General features: G+C 35.6%; 2 protein-coding genes across 2 annotated transcripts; both read right to left on the bottom strand.

The window, feature by feature from the left end:
* Positions 1-7750: 7750 nt before the first annotated feature.
* On the bottom strand, positions 7751-13468 carry LOC104243441 (uncharacterized). Its single transcript, XM_009798625.2, has 5 exons — positions 13379-13468; positions 12435-12603; positions 9785-10913; positions 8361-8533; positions 7751-8223 (listed from the first exon to the last, which is right to left on the bottom strand). The coding sequence occupies exons 2-5, from the start codon at positions 12566-12568 to the stop codon at positions 8112-8114; spliced, it is 1548 nt and encodes a 515-aa protein (XP_009796927.1). The 5' UTR covers positions 12569-12603; positions 13379-13468; the 3' UTR covers positions 7751-8111.
* A 1885-nt stretch (positions 13469-15353) lies between these two features.
* LOC104243440 (uncharacterized) lies at positions 15354-24535 on the bottom strand. The gene is made up of 14 exons (XM_009798624.2): positions 23848-24535; positions 21821-21907; positions 21059-21162; positions 20897-20947; positions 19881-20052; positions 19448-19768; positions 18742-18945; positions 18141-18647; positions 17747-17956; positions 17336-17524; positions 17015-17187; positions 16437-16589; positions 16242-16323; positions 15354-16137 (listed from the first exon to the last, which is right to left on the bottom strand). The coding sequence occupies exons 1-14, from the start codon at positions 24361-24363 to the stop codon at positions 15748-15750; spliced, it is 3159 nt and encodes a 1052-aa protein (XP_009796926.1). The 5' UTR covers positions 24364-24535; the 3' UTR covers positions 15354-15747.
* Between the last annotated feature and the right edge of the window lie 1581 nt (positions 24536-26116).

Below are 26116 nucleotides of genomic sequence, written 5' to 3'. Positions count from 1 at the left end.
TATCTTTTAAGGCTGACGAGATCAATATAAATGGTAGACCTAGATCATGGACAACCAGCAATAAAATATGACGGCATGAACATACATAGCAGGGGATGACCAGACAATCAAGAAACTACGTATAAGGTATGAGCTACCACGCTACTATGAAAGACTATACAACAAAAACTAGCCGACAAGGCATACCAAACTATACATGAGCCGACACCTGTCTATGAGCCTCTAAAAGAACATAAGTGTTGCAACATAGCCGGAACAGGGCCCCGACATACCCATAATGTCTATAACAAAAATTGCATACCAAGACCAAGGCAAGTCCGGAGAAGGGATCTCGCCAATCACCGCTGATCTACTGTGGTGGGGGAGCTGTACCTGCCTGTCTATCAGGACCTGCAGCACGACATGCAGCGTCCACAAATAAAAGGACGTCAGTACGAATAAAGTACTGAGTATGTAAGGCAAGGAACCATAAATACGATCAGTAATGTAAGCAAGGATAGAGAATATACAACATGTAACATCTTAGTACCTCTGAGGGCTACTTACATGAAATGCATGATACATATGTATAAATACATAAACCTTTAAAGCATTCGCCTCTGTGGGCATCATCATCATCATATCGTACCCGGCCATAATAGGCTCGGTAGAATCGTACCCGGCCACGTGGAGCTCGGTAAAACCCAACTGATCAGTGGTTGCACAATAGGTGCCGTACCCGGCCAACTATAGCGTGGCTCGGTAGAGTAAAATAGATACATATATATAATGCATGCTCGACTCATGGAATCATATTCTAAACCTTTCGGAGTGACGTAAGGTCGGTATCCTCTGTACACGTTATTAGGACTAACTCTTCACTATGAACCTTATAAGAATCAGGAAGTACCAACAACATTGATAACATAAGAATAAGAGAAGCAACATTAACATCAATCGTTCCATAAGAGGGAAAACAATGTAAGTACTGCTAGCTTCTAAGAGTAGAGTATCTTGGAAGATCGTTCATTACATTATGTGCAATCGGAGTCGTGCAAAAGAAGGAAAGGGATAGCCTCACATACCTTGTATATACTGCCCCAATCTCAAGCTATGCTATTGTCAAAACTCCTTAGTCTACAATAAGATAAACGATACTATCGTTATCATTTAAGCGTCATAACTATTATGTATCGACCACAAACTATTTTACGATGAAACGGACAGCACCTCCCCTATATATATGACCTCACACCATTCAAAACAATCACCAAACAGCCCAAACATCATCAATAATAAACATATTGAGCCTCCCGAAATAGTCCACACACAGCCTAATCACTCCATACATACGACGACCACCGTAGTCGTGTCAAACAACCTGGAAATGTTACGAATAACTATCAGCCCATAAACCTACATATATATGGTGTTTCTCCACACCCTTCCTCCTCCAAAACTCCACAAGATAGTAGTAAAATACGCAGCCCAACAACAACGCAAAACAGTCCACAAAACAATAACATTACTTCCAAGCCTTTCGATATATATTTCACAAGTTCTAGCTTCAATGGCTTAGCTGCAACTTGGATAATCTTAAATACATATATAGTAAGAGGTTCCTTACCTTTATACAGAAATAACAACTCCAATTTGACCTTAAATTTCCATGAAATATCCCTCCAATGCTGCCACAACAACAAAAAAGCGAAACTAGCGATCAATTAGTGTTTTTCGGCACTAGAATCACTTTAGAAGGCTTGAAATCACCTAGGATTGATATTAAGAACATGAGGGAGTATTTACAGAACATAAACCCTTTAAAACAACCTCCCACACGAGCTGGAACGACACAAAAATGAGCAACAACAAGAAGAACAAGAGACTTACTAGCGCCACGGAATTCCCGACACTTGATTTGTGTTGTTTGCCCTTTTTTTGGGTCTTGAATCTTGAGAGAACCTTGAGAGGATGTTCCTAGGGTTCTAAGGTCTGAAAATAGTGAAAAGAAATGACTTAAAATGGGTTGGAGGCATCCTATATAGGTCCAAATATCTTAAACCGACTTAGTGGGCCCCATAGAGAGGTGCTTGGCGCAGTCTCGCGAAAACGCGAATATCTCTCTACTCCGAGATCGTATCGATGAACGGTTTAATGCGTTGGAAACTAGACTCATAGATCTTTAATTTGGTGGGTAGATCACCCCGTAATTCCTTGTAAATTATGAGAAAAGATTAGAAACATTTGACCTAATGTTTAAGTAAAATTATGAACCTAAGTTGCGACAACTTTTGTCGACTTTTGTTTCATAACTCGTTTGACTTCAAGACTTATGATACGGATATTATATGATTAAAATACCTTAATAAATGACCTCTTGAGTGTATTAAGAACCGCTAGATTACCTGAAAATACGAGTTACAACATCCTTGATTCGTTTAACTTCTAATACTGGTTAATCACCCTTATACACTCTTGTATCACTTAAGACCAATAGGATTGACTTCTTATCATCTCAAAGATAATTCCTTCTTGGATTTATGTTAACTAATATATGGCATGAACTAACACATGTGGATATGGGTTGTAACAGTTAGGTTGCATCCCAACAAGCGCTTGATTTAACGTCGCGGCACGACGCCCTCCACCTCGAGCTTATGTATTGAACCCCAAGTTTTGATTCAAGCTTATGATTATGGTCATGGGGCGGTGGAACGAATCTGACTGGACCAATAAAATAATGTAGTGTTCTGCACTTCTTGGCCTTTAGATGAGGTGTGTAATCCCGACTTTCTGGAAAGAAGAATTCCAGAATGTAAGCATTTTGTTCCTCATTCCTTGACTCCTCAAGTGGCTCGGACGACTCTATTTTCATATCATCATCTAAACACAATGTGGAAAAATGCTTGGAGTGAGGACTAATGCGCTCAACTACATGAACATTGGGACAGTCTACATTCTCAACACTAATGACAATAGAGTCAACTAAATATGTATCCTCAATATCCTTGGTTGACTATAGTATCTCCTCTACGACATCAGCATCCTCTAAATCTAGTTCGATTGATTGTTGGTGTTCTACTCTAGCCTCCTCTTCTAGCTCATCCTCGTATTTTTTTAAATCCTCCAGTAATATGGCAAGTTCTACAGCCCGTTCTTGCTCATATTGGCTACTATCCACAATGTCAACTTGTTGCGCTTTACCAGGTTCAATTAATTTATTCGCTTGAGCCTCCAAGTTGTGAATAGTTGCCCCTTTCCTTTGTACCCGCAGTTGTATCTCATCATATTATTTCGTAAGGCACTTTAACATATCCTCGATCTCTTTCAGGTCCTCATACCTGAGTTCTTTGCTCCGATTATCCTAACAAGAAAACATGGAATCATCATAATAAGGGGTTGATTCTATGTTTGAATAGTGTGAATTCCTAACAAGAAAACATAGAATCATCATAATAGTGTGAATTCCATGGGCACATTCATATACACGAGTTGTGTAACAGTTAAAAGCCCAAGTGTGAAGATATTGTTTATTTTTGTGGCTTCGTATAATTTGTTCCTTTTGACTTTAGTCCGTCCAAAAGATACTTCAACAGTTGAATCTTGAATGCACTTTCCATGCAGCACCAACTTTTTTCTTTTATTCCGAGCGTGGGATTTGCCTAAGAATAATCTAATAACAAACCCCTTTCCAAGCAAGCGACGACAACGATTATACAAGGGATCTTCTTTTCCTACTACCACCATTAGAATTGAGTTTAAAAAATGAGTCAATTTCCTCTCTTGCCTTGATCTCGAAAAACTGCAACTCATCTACTAATTTGAAATTACCTTTTTAGGTTTCTTGGGCGCGGGTGGACTGCTGAGAATTTTTGGAATAAAACACGTTGGTGATTTTGGGATTAGAAGAAGTTATTTTTACCGTGGGTAATTGGATTTCCAAGATATCTTGTCGGAATTCTAGATCTGTAGACATGGTTTAATTATTATGGGTAGAATATAAATATTTGTGGAATTGTGTGAGAGAGAAAAAGTACAAAAGTTATATATAAACAAGAGAGATGTGTATTTGTTTTAGGGATCAGTATATTATTATACATATATATTTGTGTATATATATATATATATATATATATATATATATGTTGGAAAAGGAAGGAAGAGGTGAAGGAGAGGCGTGCATTAGAAGCCAATTGAAGAAAGGGCACCTATTTTAATAATTTCCGTAGGGTAATACAAAATGAAACAACACCCTTACTAAGGGGTAGGGTGTGATAGACGAGATCTGTGAAATTTTTAACCAGAGATTTCGAGTTTGAACTTTAAATATGAAAAAAAAAATCTTTAGTAAAATGTATTTTCCTCGACCCTCTTAATAGACTCTACATGATGCGAATATCATCAATTAATCACATTATCCGAATACAAGAAACTGACATCGGTACAACTTTTCTTCCATGTCCATTTCATATACTGTTACATTAATTTACGTAACTTTATTAGTTATCACTTCTTAACATTCTTTAATTATAACGGTGGTATCCGAAGTAGATCGGATGTATCTCGATCATTTTTCCGAATATATACTATCTCCTATCAATATATATATAAGATTTCTAGCTTAGACATAAGTCACTCTCAATACTTTGATGGCATTCCTAATTAGTTCATGCAAATTATATGGTGAGTTAATTTTCAACTTATTTTGTCCTTGGGAAGATTTTCAACTTATTTTGTCCTCATTAAGGAATACTTTAATGGCATTCCTTAATTGATGGCATTCCTTATTAGTTACATTCGCTTTATTTACTCTCTTGCGTGATTTAGTATGAGCCATCTATGAAAAGAGAAAAATCAAGATGAATGCCTTGAGGTAATTAATACAAAGATTGTTGTTGGAAATAACAATTAGGAATTAATATACCATAATATCTAGATTGTCTTTATGTTTCTTTGAGGATCTGAAAGCAATGAATATAGACTTAAACTTGAAAACCAAATCTTAGAAACATGCATAGATATACATGCATGTGACTCAAGAGACAAATACAATATGATTACCATACTTGCGTTCAATCAACAGATAAAATAGAAGTGATAATAATACATAAGACAAGATATAAATATATAAATTTTGAGGGAACAATCTTAATCTGTCGGATCTGAAATTCATGATTTTCACAGGTTTGGGGATTGCTGTATGGAAGTGGAAGTTATGCAACTTACATTAGAACTCGACATAATTATTATTAAAAAAAAAAAAAAAAACGACAAAACTTTGATTTATTTAACAAAACCTTGGCACATCTCATCCCAATAAAATGAGGTTTAAATTAATTTATGTATATCGACTAAGAAAAGCAAACGGTAATATCGGTTGCCGGCTATTTAAAGAGTAAAAAATGACACACATATACAAGAAAGTAAAGCAATAACATATTGTATTATGAATTTAAATTATATATACTGATGATAACGTAAAAAAGAAATTATAATGCCGAATTTTTATTGGGCTGCCCTTGATTTTTACTTACTAATTTTTTTAAGTTGCAAAATTCCAACCTTAGAGAGTACGTCACTCTCAAACGTGCATAGGATACCTTTTGATGGAGCCTTATTTAATTAAAGACCTAACAGATCTTTTTGTCCAAAAAATAAAATATCTCTCTGTCTGTTTTTATAATTAACCGTAAAATCAAGATAAGGATTTTTGGTTGGGTTTACCAAATAATATATCCACCACCCTCTAACTACCTAATGAATCTTTCCACGTGAAATGTCTCCCCTTCTTAACCTATTCTTATTCTTAATTCTATGATTCCGTTTTATCTAGTTTACTTATTGGAAAAACGACGTTATATAACCGTTGTAAAAATAATAGCAGAAAAAATATATAAAATTTGTATATTTTTTGTATACATATATATTCTGTATGTTATATAAAAAAAATTATATAAATTTTATATGTTTTTTCGGCTATTAAATATAAATAGTTTCTAACGCGAGCTAAAAGTGATAATACCCCTTACTTATTCTTGATCTTAAATTCGACCTTGTCAGCTGCTAATGAAAGAGCAAAATTTAGATATATAGCAATACCTATTGTGGGTAAATAGATGGAGATAGAAAGAAACAACTCTTACAATTTAGAATAAAAAATATCGATAAATTCTTATGGAGTACAAAATTTAAAGAAAAATCAACTGCTCCAATTTCATTTCTATCAAATTTTACTATTAAAATAGCGGATATAGTCATGATTCAATAGGCCATATCCACTTACTTTTTCTTTTCTTTTTTAAAATTTCTAATGCAAATTAAATTTGAACTTTATGAGTTTAAATTCAGAATTTATCACATTGCATCTAATTTATTGGACTGCTTATGGAATCAAAGACAACCAACACATTTTTATGTGGGGTTCCACTCTTAATGCTATTGAAAGACAATTAATTAATGTGTTTCTATTTTTTATTTTGTTTTATGAATTTCATGCAAACTCAAAATACTAGTAGTATCTATTATGCCTTAATCTATGTCCCAATGATTGTGGGCATTTTATCTCCTTGGTAACAGTAAACTAAGCTCTATAGGTTGGGCTATCAAGAAAATATCAATAATATTCTAATGTTAACTTGTTTAACTACCACTTTAATTAATTCCTTGTTATCAAAGTTTTCTTAAGAATCCAATCTTTTTAATTAGCCTTCTCTCTTTAAAATATTTTGGCTATCAGCACAAGAAACCAGAAAAAAGACACTAGAGTTCAACACAATGATCTTAAAAATATTATTTAAGGTTATTGTTTTTGGCTGTCATGTCGCCAAAAGAGACCAAGTATAAAAGTGAAGCGGTTAGTACTTCTCCATCCTAAACCAGAGGTTTAGGTTCAAGCTGATGAAGTCGCTTCTAGTACGTAGCACTTTACCCCCAACGTGGGACGTCTCGTCACGAATCCAGATTATTTGGACTCTAAAGTAAATACCGGACATCGAATAAAAAGAAAGTATAAAGGAGGATTTGACCATCTTAATCTTTTTCCCATCAATATGTTAACTGATTTTGGGATCATTTCTTTTATGGTTTCATTTGCTATACTTTTCCAGTTATTAAGCAAGCATTTAACATGTGGGACACTGTTATAATTCATCAAAAAGATATAGGAGTAGTGTGTCCAGCTATTTTTATTTTATGTAGCATGGGCTGTGTACTTTGCTATAATGAACAAGTAATTTTCATTATGTTCTTCACCTGTTATGTCTCATTGCACATGGTAGTGACCTGTTGGTTGTACAGTAAAATCATCATAATAGTACTGAAATATTCTAACTAGAACAAATTAAACTTTGCAAATATTCACTATTGCTGCAAGTTTGAAGAAGTGAGTCTTGAATTCCGAATCTGAAAATTGAGTTTAAATCAAGTCGGTGTTATTGGAAAAGCTCGAAAACATTAGCAGGGATGAAAACTAACAAAGTGGCTATATAAACTACTCTCAGTTTCGGACAAGCATGTTCGAAGGAGAGCCTTGACGCAACTGGTAAAGTTATTGTCATGTCACCAGGAGGTCATGGGTTCGAGCAGTGTAAACAACCTCTTACAAAAGCGCAAGGTTAGGCTGCATACAATAGACCCTTGTGGACGGTCCGACCCTTCCCTGAACCCCGCGCATAGCAGGAGCTTAGTGCACCGAGCTGTCCTTTTACGTTTGAAACTTCAGATATTAGATATTCAAAACTTCAGACATACATCATACATGCTTATAGTTGGGGACTGCAAAGCTAAACTACTCTCTTGACATGGACTTAATCTATTTATTTCTGGAATTCAGACTTGACATGTTCATCATTCATGTGATGAATTGATCTAAAAATACTTGCTAAAACTAATCAGGCACATGCCCTGCATCACAACTAGCACAAGTTCCTAATATACAAGATATTATCCTGACCGGCAGAAAACCTTGAGATTTTGGTCTGAGAGATCTTTGTTGTAGAGTATGTTAACTTCTATTTCAGTTCAGAGATTATATAATTCGAGAAAGTCACTCTCCCATGAACCGAAAATCACTGCAGCAACTGCTAGCAGGATCTATAGCCACTCTCAAAGTACTAAAAGAAAAGGTAAAGAAGCTATTCTTCGGTCCAAAATTTCACAAAAGCCGTGATACATGCCTTCAATAATGCCAGGAGTGGATTTGTTTCATGTTCCTTGGATTTTGCTGAAGCGCCTTTCCATGTTTCACTAGAGAAATGAACGAGCAAAAAGTAAATTAGTGGGAATTGTATTGCAGGAATGATGAACTTGTTGACACTAGAACTAGGAAGAAAATAGAATGGAACAGCGTTTAGCTCGTCCAAGAGCTTTCTTAAGGTACTCACAGATGAATCCTGTCTAGTGGAGGACTGCCTACTTTCTGCTGGCTGCTATCATGTTGAACGCTGGCTTTACCTTTAGCCTCAATCAACTCGTCAGCAGCCGATTTCTTAGAAGTGCCATTGTTACTACTGCTGTAAAAAGTCTCATTAAGCATAGGACTAGACGCCTTGACAGTCTGCAAAAGTTTGAAAAAATGGAACATAACATGTTAACAACAAATAGAGAAAAGTTCTACAGTAGGCGATCATGGTCCAGAAGTAGATGAGAGTAACAAACCATTTTGCGTATATCATTAATTGGACCTTTTTCTTAATACAGCAACAAGTTACGCTGGTTAGTTAAAGTTAGCTGCAGAATACAAAATATGACAACCTTAATACCTGAATTTCATCATTATGATCATGGTAGAATAGTAAAAGTCTAATGCTATGCAAGTGTTTATGCAAATCTGTAAATTCTAAACAAACATTTAATTAGACATCATGCATGACAATGAGATGAAATTGTGTATACATGTGTTTCAAAATTAATGCAAAATAGATAAAATCATGCTTTCTTCTCCAAACGTGAACTAGCTTGCTTCTAGAAAATTCGCTCAGCCACTGAAGGAAAATATTCTTTTATCAAAATCAAAGAAACCATAAAAAGTTGGAACATCTCAACCTTCTAAACCTTATTAAAATCATAAAAGTCGAGGCCGTAATAGCATGAAGTGACTAAGTGAACTTGGGAAAAGGTAAAACTACCCATCTAAAGATAATATTTGCTTTTGAATCTACTAGCATACTATACCGCAGCGTTGTCTGATTCCATTATCCGCATTCAAACCAACATATAGTTGTTAGGCATCTATCCCATTCACTACCAAGAAACAATGTAAGCCCAGGATCTCAAACCAACCCCACCCCCGACCAAAAGAGAAAGGAAACACAACAATAATATTACTTAATAGTTACCCTACCTAGAGCAATAAGGGGTTAGATACACTCCACTTTGTTGGAATAGCCTTAATTAAGAACCTCTATAGCACATTCGCGAAATCACATGCCCTACCCTTACTTCTTCCATAAAAACTTCAAATTTCCTTCTTTTTTTCCCAATTAAAACTTAATACTAGCCATTACAATACTAACAACGATAGATGCCAAAGAAGAAATATACACATCCCTCATCATTAGGGCATGTCCGACGAGATGAATTTGCAGACTTCAGGTTGTGGTTGAAGTCATGAACTCTATTTCCCATATATTTGTCATGTGTACACCCCAAACCAATGATGAGTGCTTTAAGAGTTTAAGACAAGCACCAGTGGAAATAAACCTTCAAACCGAGAGATTAATTTTTATAAATAAGAAAGCAAATGCAGGAACTTTGACACTCTACCTACATCAGCATTGTTAAAGTTTACCGCTTAACAAAAGCTTACCCCATTTACTGTTGATGACGCCTTAACTATAACATCCGTGGCAACGGCTGGTCTTTCTTCGGAGGCACTTGAAATTTCCAATGATGCATCCCTAGCTTTCAGCTCTGCTTTCTCGTCCGACAGTTTACTGGCCTTTTCTGATGTTGGATCAGCTGTCATGACGTCAACTGGCTCACTTATCAATTGAGCATCTTTTTCTGAAGAGGTTATTATGTCCTGTTCAATTTCTGTTTCTGTGGACGTTTTTTCCACATTGGTTGTTTCATTTAATCCTGAATCCAAGTCATCTAGTTTCTTAGAAATGGGCCGCAGGGGAAACTGCTCCACTAGTAGTTCTGTTGTTTCAAGAGGTTTAGATTTTGATGCTTCCAGTTCATTCGTTCCACTTTCAACATACAAACTCTCTCTTACCACTGACTCTGTAAATATTGGTTCTTCATATGTTTCATCCTTTTTAACTGTAGGATGGCACGCATCGACCTCACTGCTAAGACTCTCATTCACAGGGTCAGAGATGATCTCAAAAGAATCTAAAACTTGTGATTTGGTATTTTGATGATTGACAGAGAGGTTGTCGAGTAAGTCAGCTTTACCAGAAGTTTCATTTTCTTCGGTTGTCTCATAATCACCAACCATCAGTTCATTGCGCAGCTCCTGGTCAAATCCATTGATCCCACTAGAGTATGAAAACTCATCCTTGTTTATTTGAGGATCAGATTGAGAATCAAATATGTGCGATTCATCAGATTGTTCAATTCTTTCATTGAAGTCACTTGTGCTGGTTTGTGGTCCATCATTTGCAACCTTCGCTTCAGCTACATCAAGCTGTGTGTTCATGCCAAAATCAGCTTCACTTTTACCCATGTAATGAATGGGTGCAAAAGTTGACATAACATAGCTCTCCTCGGATAAAGACAAACTTTGTGGTTCAGTTGATATGGATCCTAGTGGATATTGTTCTGCAAACTGGATATCATTTTGCTCTCCGGGAGGCAACTTAGCTGGACCTAGAACTTTATTTTCCTGAATTATCTCACGAACTATTTCTCGTACTGTGTAGAAAGAGCCACCAACTTCCTTGTGCGTCAGATTAAGTGACGGAAAATTCCCATTGTTTGACGTCTGATATCTGCAATCAATAAAGGCAAGTGCAGATAAGATGCCATTCCATCGATCCAACTGCTGTTAAGTAAGATTTGGTGCTCAAAGAAGATTGAAAATTTTACTTCCCTAGCACCTTCTAAAGATGTTCACCTAGTTATCGATGACCCAAATAACAACCTATGAGAAACCGATCATAAACATTTATCCTATTATTAAGTGTTCTGGCACCCTAAAGTGCCCTATCAGGCTCAAAATTGGTGACATGATTACCTTTTTGTAGTTGATACAATTTGAAATTGGAGATTAACTGTATCCTTTAGCCGTGACTTATTCAAAATGATAATTAAATATTTAGAAAATCTAACACTTTTAGTAGATAGAATTTTTTACTCTTGACTATTCGAGTTTTATTTTCAAAATATGAGCTAATACCCCTTAATTTGAAAATTAAAAAATTTTCATATTAAAAATCAACTGCACCACATAAAATGAGAGGATATTACATTGCAACACTGCTATACAACTTTGAAGTTTGATGCTGAATATGAGAGCAATGAGGGGATGATGCCAACCGATGTTTTAAACATATTGTGAAGCTGAATAGGAGAACTATGACAAATGATTCTACATCCTACTAAACAAATAGGATTTTACATGCCAAGATCCGGACAATTTGTAAGGTTAGAAATAGAAGAGCTTTTGAGTTTTGATGGAAAGGGGTTACCATTCTCCCAAATGTCTAACATCTTGTTGTTTTTCTACATATTTCTAAACACACATAGGATTTCTACATCTATAAAAAAAATTGGAATTCGTGGTAGAAAGCAACATGTTTTTGCAGCCTGTTCTGTACACTTCCCATAAACGAGAAAAGACACTTTTAGTTCAATGGAACCTTATTTACTTGCAAAGAAACAATGGACGGAGCACATGTCTTACATTTCAACTTGTTCCCTTTCTCATCTATAGCTATCTAACATATCAATAAACTTAATTGTTATGTGAAATCAGCAAGCATAGACCAAATTGCTTAACCAGGGTCCAAGTACTTGTCATTGGGTAATGTCTACATTCACCTTAGCATCCAAAGACTTTTTTATCACTATGACCCATCATATGCAGACAACATCAACTAAATATAATGACAAGGGGCAATGTCAACCAGTTGTGAATTTCCATCTCTGCCCACTTGCCAGAAGCCATTGAGGACACCTAGAACTAGGGTCCGCGGAAGTCTTAATCTGTCAAATTCGATAATACTATAACATAATCTCTAGGTCAAAAATCAAATATGTATCGGATACTCTTAAGGAAAATATCATTCAAAAACCTGCTTTTGGACAAGTTCACACACAGATAATAAGAGGTGATTCATTAGCTAGACTAAAGCATCTGAAGAATTTGAAAGAGGAATAGGTTTTGAACTACTAGAACTGTGAAACACAAGTGTTATTCTAAACCCTGAACATATCGGTCCAAATCAACTTGACTTGGCAGAAATTATCGGAATCGCATGGTTTATAGAAGTAATGAAAAGGCCACTTACTTCTTTATAAAAGTTTCCACCATAGACCTCCTCTCCTCTTTCGAACGCCTAATCCTAGTCTTCCGGCCGCCAGAGTCATTGTAAGAAGCAAGTGCAAATGTTTGTCCAACCCAACCACACTTAATTGTCTGCATATTTAACTTTCAGCTACTCATGTAAAGCTGAAATGCTGAACAACAGACAATGTTAAGCCTCGACATCAAATTATGAAACTCCAGAGCTGAATTAACAAATAAGGGAATTTCTTTTTCTTTTTCTTTTAATAAATATTAACAAAATGAGGGAAATAGAAAGAAAAAGAAGAAAAATGGATTCCAACAAATTACATACAGAGGCTACATTACATGTAACATATTACAGAAGCACTTAATTCTAAGGACTATTCAGAAACGCTAAACTTACAAATACTCTTATTCAATTTCAGCTACAAATACTAATTTTTTCAAATCTCAACTAAATCATGTCCAAACGCCTACTAAGTAGAGTTTAAAAGTACAAAAGACAAAAAAATCAAAACTTTCTTTCCATCTGTAAATTCAGGTTTTTCCCCTTCATCTCCAGCAATACATAAGTACAAAAATACTGCCAATAAGAACAGGTAATGAAACCTCAAAATACAATATGAGAAATTGGAAGTGAAAAACAAATAATTTTTTTTTGAGATGGAAGTGAAATTCAAAATTGAACTACCAAGATTATCACAAAATCATTAAGAAGCTAAAACCCCACCAAAAAATCTTTCTGTTATTCTCCTATTCCTGTATCTTTTGAGTTCTAATACTCAGGAAACTAATCAAAATGAGCAAAAAGAAAAAAGAAAAAAGAAGGACTATAACCCCATTTCCACATTCAGATTTTCCACAATTCCATAAAGCTAAAATTGTTTAACTAAGCAGTTTAAAGTTACATCAGCCCAAAAAAAAAGATTGTAGAGCAAAATTTACCTGGGTTTTTTCTAGGAAGGAAGAAAGAATCGAGGGGTTTGAGAGTGATAAACCCTACACAGTGAAGAGGAGTGTGAGACTGCTGTGCTGAGTCCTAACATTCCCATTTTCTATTGGTCCAGCGAGAAGGCGGGTTGATTATTAATTTTGAATTTTTTTATTGAGCTTTTGAAACATGAGGGTGGAAAAAATGAATTAAAAACCATAATTCACTTGAATAATCGAATTTCTAACTTAAACATTCTATCTTCATATTTTTCACGACCTACATAGGGAGTGTTGTAATAGCTTGTTAAGATTAATTTTATTTTAATTTATGTTACACTATTACTATTGGCGAGTCCAACAAGATTATTCCTGACTCATCAACTATTATAACTTATTCTTTTTATATATGCAAATTTTATAGTACAAATTTTGAAATTTTATGTCCGATCACATAAAAAAAAATTAATGATCTCCATACTCCGAAAAGAGTCAGTGTCACGTTAGTACTTTATAAAGATTTCAAAAGCATTATTATGAGTGACATTTTAAATCATGTATAGCAACCTCACCTAGGAGCATTTTTTTTGTTTGGGGGGTTGGGGGGAGGAAGAGGGGGGGGGGGGTTAATTACAGCTTTTATATGCCAAGGAAAAATACGTACAAGTAAAATAAAAATTTATTAACTGAGGGTAAAAGTTCAACTTCCTCAGCTGTCCAGCAATCTTCTTGTTGTAATTCTCTCGACATTGCATATCCTGGAATATTAGCTTGCTAATTACTTCAACACTTCTCAGTTTCTCTTTAAAAGTTCTTTGATTTCTCTCTTGCCACACATAGAAGTATGAGTGGCAATTTGAGCCCAAACCCATCTAACCCGCTCAACTCGCCCAGAAATTAATAAGTTGGGTTACAAACATTTAGCTCATGGGTCAATTTTAGTTGAGCCCAAAATAACCCATTATATTTTATAGTTCATTCTGACCCATTAAGCAGCCCAAATACAACTCATGAAACTCACCCAAAAAGTTTTTCGACTTACACATTTTAAGGAAAAAGACTTTTTTATGCGATATGAGCATGGTTCTAAAATATGGGTCATGTTGGGTTATGACCCATTGTTTAGCGCATCTTGATTCAGCCCATATTAGCCCAAGTACACTTTGGGCTGAGTTGAGCAACGACCCATTTATTGACCTAACCCATCTTGATCCGCCCAAATTCAGCCCAACCCGCCCATTTGTCACCCCTGCTGATAGAACACACTTCCAATCAATATTTTTCTTTAATTCTTAGTTGTTGCCGCCTAATTATTGTTATTGTTGTAATATTAAAGTCTTTGATAAATACTTGCAAAGTTGTACTTTTATGTGTGGGCCATGAGTTTATGTGGAAATTTTATTTTTTTAAATAGGAAATAGAAATTGCCTGAAAATGTGCAATTCAAACATTTTAACTTCCGCTTCGAGCAATATAAATATGCAATTTTACAGGTTATCTTTTATAACTCTCCTCTTCTATCGAAAATTAACAGTTCTTAAAAAGAATATGAATGAAAATCTTCAAGAATCGCTAACCATAAATTTCGGAGACTTTGTTGTATCTTGTAGCTAATTAATACCTTCATCTAACCCATCCGTTTGTCACTTGTAGCTATTCAAATGTTTGAGGCAAATCCAATATCCAAATTCAGCTGATTGATCTTGGTATATGTATACATTTTATAGTTTTTTCATCATATGTATACATAGTTCAAACCTAAAATGTATCTATTCAATTAAACTCGTAAAACCAGCCCTAAAGCCGGCCTCTATTCATGTTCTCATGCTTACTCAGATTTTGACTGTCTAGATTGAATTCTAAATATATTTATTCCAGCCACTCAGAGGTACGAACAAATTTTAAAAAAACAAAAACCAAACACTGCTGTGGCAGAACTGTCTCTCCAACTCATAAGCGCAGAAGACTCAGAGAACCATCCAGAGCATAGTAATACGAATTTGCATTTTGCTTTACTGCATAAGAATGTATATACACTGTCGAAAGAATACAATTTCTGTGGATGCTCTGCGCGTTTCAAATATTGCAGAAATGAAATCTCCACTAGAGAATGTGCCTCTTGGAATCAGAGACTTGTAACAAGCCGCATACGATATTCGTTACAAAAGCTTGCAAAACTGCTTGCGAGCCACACATAATGTACTCGCTCTCCCTCCATATGAATATATGCAGTTAGGTCAGTCTAGTATGTCAGTGTCCTTATGTTGATGCAGTTAGGTCGTTCTCTTTCATCCACAAGCCCAGAGCAAAAATGAGCTTGATTGCCGTGTTAGGAGCCAAGTGGTTCACAAATGGTGTCAAAAAGCTCTTCTAGCCAAGATGTGTTATCCTCCCAGTGTCTTTTGTTTATATCCGTGTTTCATTCTTTCGAGTAGTTTCTCTCTTGTCTTTCTTTTCTTGTCCATTTTTTGCCTGTATCTCTCTTCTCTCTCCCTTTCATATATCCCCTGCCAATATACCTCTCCCGTTAAAGGCCACAACCACGTTTCATATGGATGGACATTGTCATCAGCAGCTTCTGCCAAGTCTTCATCCATACTCTTCAACAATGTTATGTTGAAGTACTTTGCCCACATATATCCTTTTCGCTGCTCAATGGGGTGCTGCTCTTCCAGCACGCCTGAGTGAGGATTAATGTAAACCATCTGCCGTGCACTGTGATAGGCCCAGACATTCACCAACAGTTCCAAAACCCGACAGTAACAGTGCTGCTTCTGTTGGTCGGAAACAATCAAACATAAGAAGTCATCCTTCTAACCTGCATTACTTTGTACCAAATGTAAATTTATACCAATGCAACTTATGTCTATAGGCTTACCTCAAATGTCGAGATTGCCAATATACAATGAGTCCTATTGTTTGAATTCACGTGCAAACCATCCAGAGCATCGACAAACATCCTGGAATTCAAACCATTTCAGTTCAAATATACAATTCATATTTCGAACTCGAATATGCAAATTTATGCAAGTAATGCGAGACCCACTGTTTATATGTTTGTTGCCTAGATTACCTGGAAAACATAATGAACTCCAGAAACGAAGAGGTTGGCATAACCCAGCTATGTAGTTCTGACCATCTCCCACCATCTTCTGGCATTGGTGGGAGAGCTTCTATATGTGACAGTAAGCCATACATTCTACGAAATGTGTCTTGGAAAGCAGTTCTGAAAGAATGTTAAAGGATGAGAGTTAGCTGAGACAACTTTGAAAGGCCAATCTCCATTAAAAGAAAAAGGACACCCGTCCCTCTGCACATAAGGTGAAGATATTTTTATTCAGAAGTGCAGGGTGCAAAATTTCCAGTTTCCCATTTAACTCTCTTCTTTTAACATAGTACATTCTAGGACATGAACTTCTGAAATCTCCAATTTCCAGCTTTTTGGACCTCAGAACATGAAATCTATTATAGTATTTTATATTAGATGAAACTAAATAAATGGATCATTCATCCAAATTTCTGTAACAGAGATCAAGATTGTTCAAAGTACAAGAAATCTATCCACCAACAAGGGAAGGAGAAAGTGCTAGCAGAAATGAGTAATGTTGAAATAAATCAGTCTGTTCAAACCCACTGTACACCACGTAATACCTGCAGTTGCCTCCATTCAAAATATCGCACATTGACCAGAAAGTAAGGGCATCATTGTTTCCTGTAAACCCACCATCCACATCCAAATGTGCCCAATAGTATATTACATCACCTTTAGCCTTTGCCTGTATTGTTTCTTCTAGGGCCAGCTCAGCATTTTTAGATAATGAAACCTGAAACATTAGTACAGAAGCCAATATGAAACTTGTTAACAAGAAAAGAGTACATAGAAGATTGTATGTGAATATGACAACGCCAAGTTTAACATTACAACAAGAACAAGTTCACACAGCAAAGATTCATCAAGAACTAATAACATACTTTTCTCCCAGTAGCTCGCCATGACTGAAATCCAATCCAGGGTCGCTTATGAATATTATCTAAATGGTTTGCAATTGAAAACATGCCACCCATCTCACAGAGGATATTCCGGTAGTAGGTCTCATTCAAAAGGGTAAGCCGGCCAACTGCATCAACATCATCTGACCTCGATCTCCGTGCTTTAGTTGACTAAGAGAATATGACATAGTTAGAACCAAAGAAACTAGAGATGTAACATAATGAAGTAAATAAAAGCTAAGGGAATGTACTTGATCGGCATTAGCCGATATGAATAACATATATCATTGTATTCTTAAAAACTTCATTTAATTTTTCTGTACAAAGAGACCAATAAAAAAGAAAGGAAACCGTAAGAAACTGAAACACAGAGAATAAGCAACAGGAACTCACTAGGCTCAATCCACGGTACAAAGAGCCATGATGCAAAAATGGCCATGCTCCAGCTCCATTATAAACCTCATAAATGCATACTGGTTGCCCAGTCCTTTCCAGCTCTCCTTCATCCCTCTCATTAGTTTCAAAACGAAGCTTTTCAGCTTTTCGAGCATTACGATATATTTCATCCCACTCACCAATGTCCTTTTCCATTCTTTCCTCAATCTACATATTGACAAAACATGCTCAACAGATGTTGCATCAAAGGGAATTCAAGAAAAATAAAAACATAGACAAGTAAAGATCGCCTTTTCTATTTTTTTTGCTTTTCCTTTTCTTTTTTTTTTTGGTTATGGTAGTGTGGAACGGACCAGGGAAGACTACTTGTCAGTAGAAAGTATAATCATACCTCCTCCATCTCCAGTCTATTTACTTCCTCAGAACGCTCCATTTCATTCAAGATGTCCCAATCCAACTCACTTGGAAAGTCCTCTAAAGCCTCTGAATTATCTCCAGAGACATTCATCAAAGGAACAAAACCTGTCATGTCTACTTCAAGGTCATAAACAACACTGGAATTTATTGGATCCATATCCTTTACTTGAAGATCTTCTATGTCATTACTCTTCTCTACATCCTTTTGAAAATAACCCCACTCCCATGAGCCCTGCTTAAGCTGAGAAGTGTCTCCTGGAAGTATGACATCAGATGGGAAATTTATGACATTCTCCAGCAGCTTTGCGTACCCTGCAATGCATTCAACTGCAAGCATGTTCTTGGAAAGCAACCTCCCAGAGGATGCAATAGTGTGAGCGAATCTCGTGAGTTTTCCATTAGATATAAGTACTGAGAAATCTTGCACCAATGCATTGGACTTGTGTTTAGAGAAGATGATTCCATGAACTTCATCAACAACCTGGATACAGAAAGTTCTTCAGGAAAAGACAAAATAAGTAGCAAAGTATTAATCGACTTACAAAGGTTGTCAATAATAAGATTAATCTACTTACATATTTCTTAATGACAGGGTGGTCCGGTGCAACGATTGGTATCCCAAATGACATAGCTCGTATCAGGATCGGAGGAAATTCTTGTTCGTATTGAGAGGAAGAATAGAGGACAATGTCAGCAATCAGTATAATACCATTAACGTCACCCTTCATGTCATGGTGTGAAAGAGATCCCTCACGAAGTCCCAGACGAGTAGCAATATCCTACAAATTTTGAGACATATAGTTGTTTTTATTTTATGGCATAAGATAATAGTCAGTAAACCACACATTACTGCTACCACAAATGTTGTGAAGTGAAGCATCACTCAATGTCACTAGAACTTTCATCTCAACCAAACAGATAACACAGTAAAGAACTTGCAAGAAATGAAGACATCGAAAAATGGAAATGGTATCTTATAGATGAAAAGAAGGATGAAAATTTCAGGTAGGCACCTAAAAGAACAAAGCACTTTAAAGTGTACACTCAAGAGAAAATGATTTAGAATTTCCTCAGCTAAAAGAGTTTCAGTTGTTATGCTAACGTATACCTACGAAGCTTTATCCTTTTTACAGTTCAAACAACAAAACGTTTTTAACATCGAAATAAAACAATAGTGAAGCAGAGAAAGGAAAAGGTAAGCCATCAATTACAAGGATAGAATAAAGAGTGAAACAGGATGCAGAAATTAAGAATTACTAACACAGCATTCAAGACTTTTACCTGCAATGCCTCATTATACCCATCACTGGAATTTCCTGACACGAAAACGAACTTCAGTCTCTCTTCAACATCGCTACTTCCAGCAAATTTGAGTAGCAAAGGTTCTATATCATGAATAGACAAAGCATAATCCCAAGACAGCTCATTGTAGAGAATGGAACTTCCAGCCACCAAGACCAAGAGATCATCTTTGTCAAAACCATATTCCTCCCTTAACTGAGATTTTGAATGTCTCCTATTATAACTGTCAGCTGCCCAACTGTCTTTTGGTGATGCGGGGATCACAAAGAAGTTTCCAGAGTCGAGCACACTATATAACATCTAGAACAGGAGAAATGTGATGGTTGAGTACATGAAAAGCTTGATGAGCATTAAGAATTCTGAAAAGAAAAAAGAAATCAGAACAAAAAACAGAGAAGAATATTGTATATACCGGCAAAGAGTAATCTGGAAATACAATAACATCAGCCCTGCGAAAAGCATCTTTCCAATGAGAAATAAGACGCTCCCAGCCCATGTTTTCATAGAGACGAAGGCGACTTGCTAGAGTGTCTTGTTGAATTATCCATACAAGGGGGACAGAGCAAAAAGGCTCCTGCATAAGGCTGCATAAATATAGAACTCACAAACCATAATATCTCAAACAAAATATAGAGAATGCAAAGAATTTTTTAAGTTCAAGATCAAGATTCATATTTGCTATGTGGTCTCCCTGTATTGCCTAGACATACCCATGTCAGGCAGGAGTGACATGGATATGGTACTTTGTATGCATCATTTAGAGTACATCAAGAATGTAGCGTTAAAAATTGGACATAATAGTGCTGACATCGTCTGATAATAATGTAAAGTCCGTTTGACTATTAGGATTGATTTATTCTAACATCTTATAGAAGCGTTCTTCCTTCAAATGTTATTGTGACACTAGGTTCAAGAATATTTTCTTTTAGGTTGTACAAGTCAGCATATGCACTAGTAATGCTTAAAACTCTTGCAAGAGAACAAACTTCAGAATAGAGGACAAGGATACTGTAAAGAGCACTCATTGCTCGTACATGTCACATTAAAATGGCTAAAATTTCCGCAATAACATCAGATTCAGAAGTGAATATCATGTGAGCACTATTTACCTATAACAAACTGAATTGTGGGTTTGACCTTCTATTTTCAAAAAGATTCCTTTTATTTTGCAGATAAACTCTGAGTGGAAGTTATCCAGAAGAAAGCAAGCCTTCAAATTTCCAAGCTCCAAGTCCAACTCTAGGTAATTCCAATTGTGAATTTCTGACCATTTTTAGTTTTAATAATTGGACATATCAGCTCGCTTTTTTGAGAAGTTGGACATATCAAGTCACCTAAAATAACTGCTTCCCAATTGAAATATGCATGATTAGCTAATAATCTGCTAGAGTAATAGAAAGTAAGTTTCATCTAACAGGCTAGCCATACCTTGATATAGCATTTTTATCTTCAAGTGAATCGGCAATAACACCATCAAAACTGCACAAATGAAAATGTAGGAACTAATATATACCAGGCTAATTAAGAGTTGCGATAGAAAGTTACAGAAATGGACTGTCACGAGGATCCAAGATGGCAAAGCATGCTTACATTGACCAGTCAATGTGATCATATCTTTCAGCGGTTAAAATTGATATTTGCCCTCCTATTTCTTCCCATATGGACCTCGCAATGCCATCCTCCACAGCATATATCTGCAAAGAAGAGTTTTAAGTGGGATATATGCTTGCACATAATCATTATGCACCACTATCAAACAAGGTGCGTCACAACTTAGATCTGGACACCATATTTCGCGCCTATCTTAGCTTAATCCCAAGTTTTAACATAGAACAAATGTCTTATAGACATATTAAAATGTCCATAATTAGATATGTGATGCGATTTTCATTTAGAAGATACAGATGGGAGAAAGAAAAGTAACCTTAAAAAATAAGAATGACTATAACTCAAATTAGAAACTGTAAAGTAAATGGGGAGAACAAATGATAGTATGGTTCCATTTAAAACCTAATTCCACAAATATGCCAGATCAGTCCCCTCCCAGCTCCAAGAGAAGAACCTACTTCTATTTCCCCAAACTTTAAGTGTATTAATCTCAATGGGGCACACGTTAACCCAGTTCTCAGCTCAATTACTTCACATCCAAATTTTCACTCAATCGTAAATAAAAGTTGGTCATATATGAATCTCAAATAAAATTTTCAGGTAAAAACAATCTTTTTAGCTGAAATACCATCTGAAATATAGAATAGTTGCAATGTAGATGCTTAAAGTTTTTATCTCTATAGATAGTACATATATATAGGATACAGCAAACAGATATTATAATTTAAAGTTTCCAGAAATTACCTTAATCATATACCGTAGTCCCCGTAAGTTCTTCACCACAGTAGACAGCATCAATGACAGTGGGTCCTTCTTCATGTTTCCTAAGACCTTACACAATCAAATTGAAGCATGGTTAAATTTGTGAAAGCTACAGAGACCAATGGCAAAGTGCATCTCAATATAGGAAGCAATACGGAGGATAATATAATATAATATGAAGGAAACCAAATAAAAAATGGAGACTTGATTCTCAACCATTTTATTTTTGAGAAGAGATTCTCAACCCAGTCTTATCTCTATGCATTTTAAAATTAGCAACTGGAAATGCATAATCCATGTAAAAAAAATTCACTCACATCTGCTAAGATTGAATAACTGCAGAAACCAGGTAAACATCACAGGTCGTGAATATTGAGCAAGAGGGGATCTAATATATTCTTAAACATGTCAAAATGTTCTTCTCATATTTTATTTCACTCATCTTCCTCGATATATAAAAAGTGATCGGATATCCCCCAAATTCAAGCAAACATTAAAATTACAGTTCCAGGCTAGTAAAGAGATGGTGCCACTAGCACAATTCACGTGACGGTATGAATTTCTTAAGTTTGAATCATCTGCCATCATCTCCAGATCTCTAAATCTCTAGTACAAACTGCAGTTCCATGCATCTAGATCTTACAGGTTCAATCAAAAAGAAAAAAGAAATACAATCTACAAGTAATGCTAATTGACAATTAAATCATTGATTTGATGTGCATGACACCAATTTTATTTTTTATATTTTTGGGTTTTCCATCCATTGCATTTGTGCGACTAGAGGTTACAAGTCAGAGGAATAACTCCAAATGCATTGTTTGTAAGTAAACATGAATGTGATAGCACTCATACTTACTTACCAAAATAAAGCATTCCGTATTCATGAACCAAACTGATCTGTAAAACATATTTTAAATTGAAATTTTAAACACGTATCATCCAATTGCTCTCACATTGACGTGAAAAAACATATCTATAAAATGTCAGGTTCATATAAATTTATCCAAGCTCTATCATTCAGTTACTCCCCTTAGTTACTCTCTTTTGGAAATACAATGAGCAGCGGAAGTTCTTTTTTTTATGACAGTGATGTCGGGACCAGCTTGCGCTCACCTCTACTATTCCATGTTACGTGCTGCCTCCCACCAGCACAGGTACCGAGCAACTCTGCCTAACTAAAGCTTAGGCAAATGGGAAGAAATCACCCGGCGAATTTTTGCCTCTACTGGAATTTGAACCTGAGACCTCATAGTTCTCCTCCCACTTTATTGACCACTAGACCACACTCTTAACGCTAGCTTAGTAATCACTGACTAAGGTGGTTGCATTACCATATGTTTATGTAAGCGCTTAGCCTATACTAAAAAATAAGTTTCAGTCTCTTGCTATGTTGTTGTAATCTTTATACTATTAGATAGATTGACATCAGAGTTCTCGCACCTAGTAGCCCTTATATAGCAATAGCAAACAGCCAAATTATAGCCTATCAACAGGCTAGTCAATATCAGTAGGGGCCTCTTTCCTAACGGAGTCAGCCCAAACATGGACAATGATAGGGATACCAAAGATCTACGACGAGAGAGAGAGAGAGAGAAAGAGAGAGAGAGGGGTGGGCTTGGGGACAGACCGCATCATAGCTATTCTATTCCTTCTGTACTACAGTTCAGTGGAGAAATTAGAAGAGAACAATTTCAATCCGTGCTCTAACAGAGTGTGCATGAGCAGCAGGAGTTCTTCCGAGACATAAAAATGTTGTATCAAAGAAGAGAACTCTAATTCTATCCAACAATTGAGCATGATCATGTAAGTATCAACTTCTGCATTGACTTCTTAAATCTTCAATTGGAATTTTACCACAAATTAGTTATCTGGTTAAATTTTAACTTGCTTTCTTCCACATCTTTAAGTGATCGCTGTAGCTTCCTGAGTTCTTCTACAGTAATTCTGAAATAACTAATAAGCAATTCTCATACTTAAACATAAACACAAGGCAATATAGAGTTTCTTACTAGCGCAATCCGAGGAGGCCGAACACCAATTCTAGGCTGATTCCTGAGCAAGTCTAAGCCATTACGAAGCTGAAAGCTCCGCTGTTGAACAAACTCCAATGAACTCCCCAACTTCAAATCATCCCTAACGGACCACCGCCAACGAGCTCTCTCATTCCCTTGCTTTAACACCGACATGATTGAACTCTGTAACACCATAGACGCCAACGCAAACACAAAAATAACCAAAAATATGCACAAATATAACCACGATCTCTCTCTAAAACAATAAAAAAACAGCTTCCTAGTGTAAGATCGGTTATAGTGATGGTGATGGTGATGATGAGATCGTGCCGCTGTTTTCCACTGCCGATCCGGCGATAACGTCGGCGACGGCAGCGGAGGCGATGGTTTATGTGAATTTCTCTTGAAGCGAAAACGGTCACGGATCGAGTGAAATCCACCGCCGGAGTTGATGGCATTGTCATCGTTATTATTATCGTCGCCGGAGCTCGCCGAGCTACGGCCCATTGTCATTGTTAATTAATCGACGAGTATTTGATTCAGTGAGTTGTATTTGGAATTTGGCATTGAAAAGAGTGTGTGATTTGAATCGGATAAATGGCGAAGTGTGAAATGTTAGAATTCTGTTTTTCGTTTTGCTTACACAGCTTCTTCACTCGTTTTTCTGTATCTGACTGTGATTTGCTCAGAAAATGACAAAAAAGTCTCCTTTGTTAAAAGTGAGAATTTTAACTATTTAAAAAGATTTATGGAATTTTATATTTGGAGATTAAACTTTTGTATTTTTAGTTTATTTCTGTTTCTGGTGCAATTTTTTTTTTTTTTTTTACTTTTTCAATCCATTAGTTGTCGTGGTTACTAGATATATCTGGTCCAAAATAGTTGCCATTTAGAAAATAAGGTATAATTTACTATTTTTTCCATCTTGCCTTAGCATTATTGAATAATTAAAGATATAAATAATTATAATTAAAAAGTCTTTCTTATTTACTATTAATTATTTTTTAAGTAATGTATAAGAGAAAGACACGACAATTAAAGTGGATCAAAGGGAGCAAGTGTAATTGATTAATTTCTGCTATTTTTTGTTTATTTTTCTATGTTTAGTGTAGCTTTTTTAGAATTTTATTTATTAAATATTTTATAGGGGTTATTTTTTTCTGATTTTCTTCTTTTGTTTGAATTGAACAAACAACGTGATGAGATGATCTGTGGGCTCTACGCGCTTTGCCGGCGGGCAATTATGGTCAGATTATTAGATGGGTAACTGAAAAGTTATAGAATTACCATTTACTGAATAGATGTAGTAAATGAGGAAAAAGAAAGAATAAAGATGTTTAAATAAATACCTATAAAGAGAAAATGATCATTAAACTTTTCTTGTACATATGTAAATTAGGAGTAATTATTGCGACTCATAATGTTAAATTGCTAACTTTAATACAATTATTGGGTTCCAATTGAAGTTAATTTTTTTGTGTTATTTTAGTCAACAATTTAATAGCGATGGACCTCTCATTTTAGTTATTTCCACATCATGAAAATAGTTTGTTAAAAACGTGAATACCATTCACGTTCTGTTTTTTGTCACATTTAATGTGAAAAAGAAAGCACTTTTGCCATTAATAATTGAAAGAAAACACCATGAAAATTATAGGAATTTTTACATTCTTATGCCATATAGTAAACTATATTACCCTCTATGCTTAATTTTTAATATAATTACCTTTTATATACTTAATTACTATTTATGTACCATTTTAGAATTTTAATGGTATTAATTAGTCTCCTAATTTTACTCAACCGTATATTCTCACTCCCTCAAATTTCTCTCTCCAAATCCCACCACCTCACTCACGTATCAAACCACACCCACGATTTCCTCTTTTAAAACTAGCGAAAATCTGTAACGCCTCCACCATTGACAACCATTAAAAAGTTTTGAAGCTTTGAATTCGAATTTGGGTTTTCAAAAAATATTTGTTTGTTTGGATTGGATGTTGTTGCAAAGAATTGAGAATTTTCTTTACGTCTCTCTCTATCTCTCAATCCCAAATTTTAGTAATATAAAACAAAGGAAAAGAGAGCAGCAATTCCACCATTGACAACCATTAAAAAGCTTTGAAGCTTTGAATTCGAATTTGGGTTTTCAAAAATCATTATTTGTTTGGATTGAGTGTTGTTGAAAATGATTGGGAATATGATTTGGAGTTTATATCTCAATTTTGAGGGGTTTTGGTGAAGTTAAACTTGGTTTTGGCTGAAT

Source organism: Nicotiana sylvestris, chromosome 5 (genome assembly GCF_000393655.2).
Source record: "Nicotiana sylvestris chromosome 5, ASM39365v2, whole genome shotgun sequence".
Taxonomy (NCBI): Eukaryota; Viridiplantae; Streptophyta; class Magnoliopsida; order Solanales; family Solanaceae; genus Nicotiana; species Nicotiana sylvestris.
This window is presented reverse-complemented; position numbering and strand designations above follow the sequence as displayed.

Bases quoted from the DNA above. Each gene is read 5' to 3' on its own strand.
- LOC104243440 (XM_009798624.2), bottom strand. From the start codon at position 24,363: ATGACAATGGGCCGTAGCTCGGCGAGCTCCGGCGACGATAATAATAAC. The intron at 20,948-21,058 runs GTAAGCATGCTT...TCATTTGTGCAG, and splicing joins GATCACATTGACTGGTCAAT to TTTTGATGGTGTTATTGCCG. The intron at 17,957-18,140 runs GTATGATTATAC...GTCAATATGTAG, and splicing joins ATAGACTGGAGATGGAGGAG to ATTGAGGAAAGAATGGAAAA.
- LOC104243441 (XM_009798625.2), bottom strand. From the start codon at position 12,568: ATGCAGACAATTAAGTGTGGTTGGGTTGGACAAACATTTGCACTTGCT. The intron at 8,534-9,784 runs GTAAGCTTTTGT...AAACTTTTGCAG, and splicing joins CGTCATCAACAGTAAATGGG to ACTGTCAAGGCGTCTAGTCC. The intron at 8,224-8,360 runs GTGAGTACCTTA...TCATTTCTCTAG, and splicing joins CCACTAGACAGGATTCATCT to TGAAACATGGAAAGGCGCTT.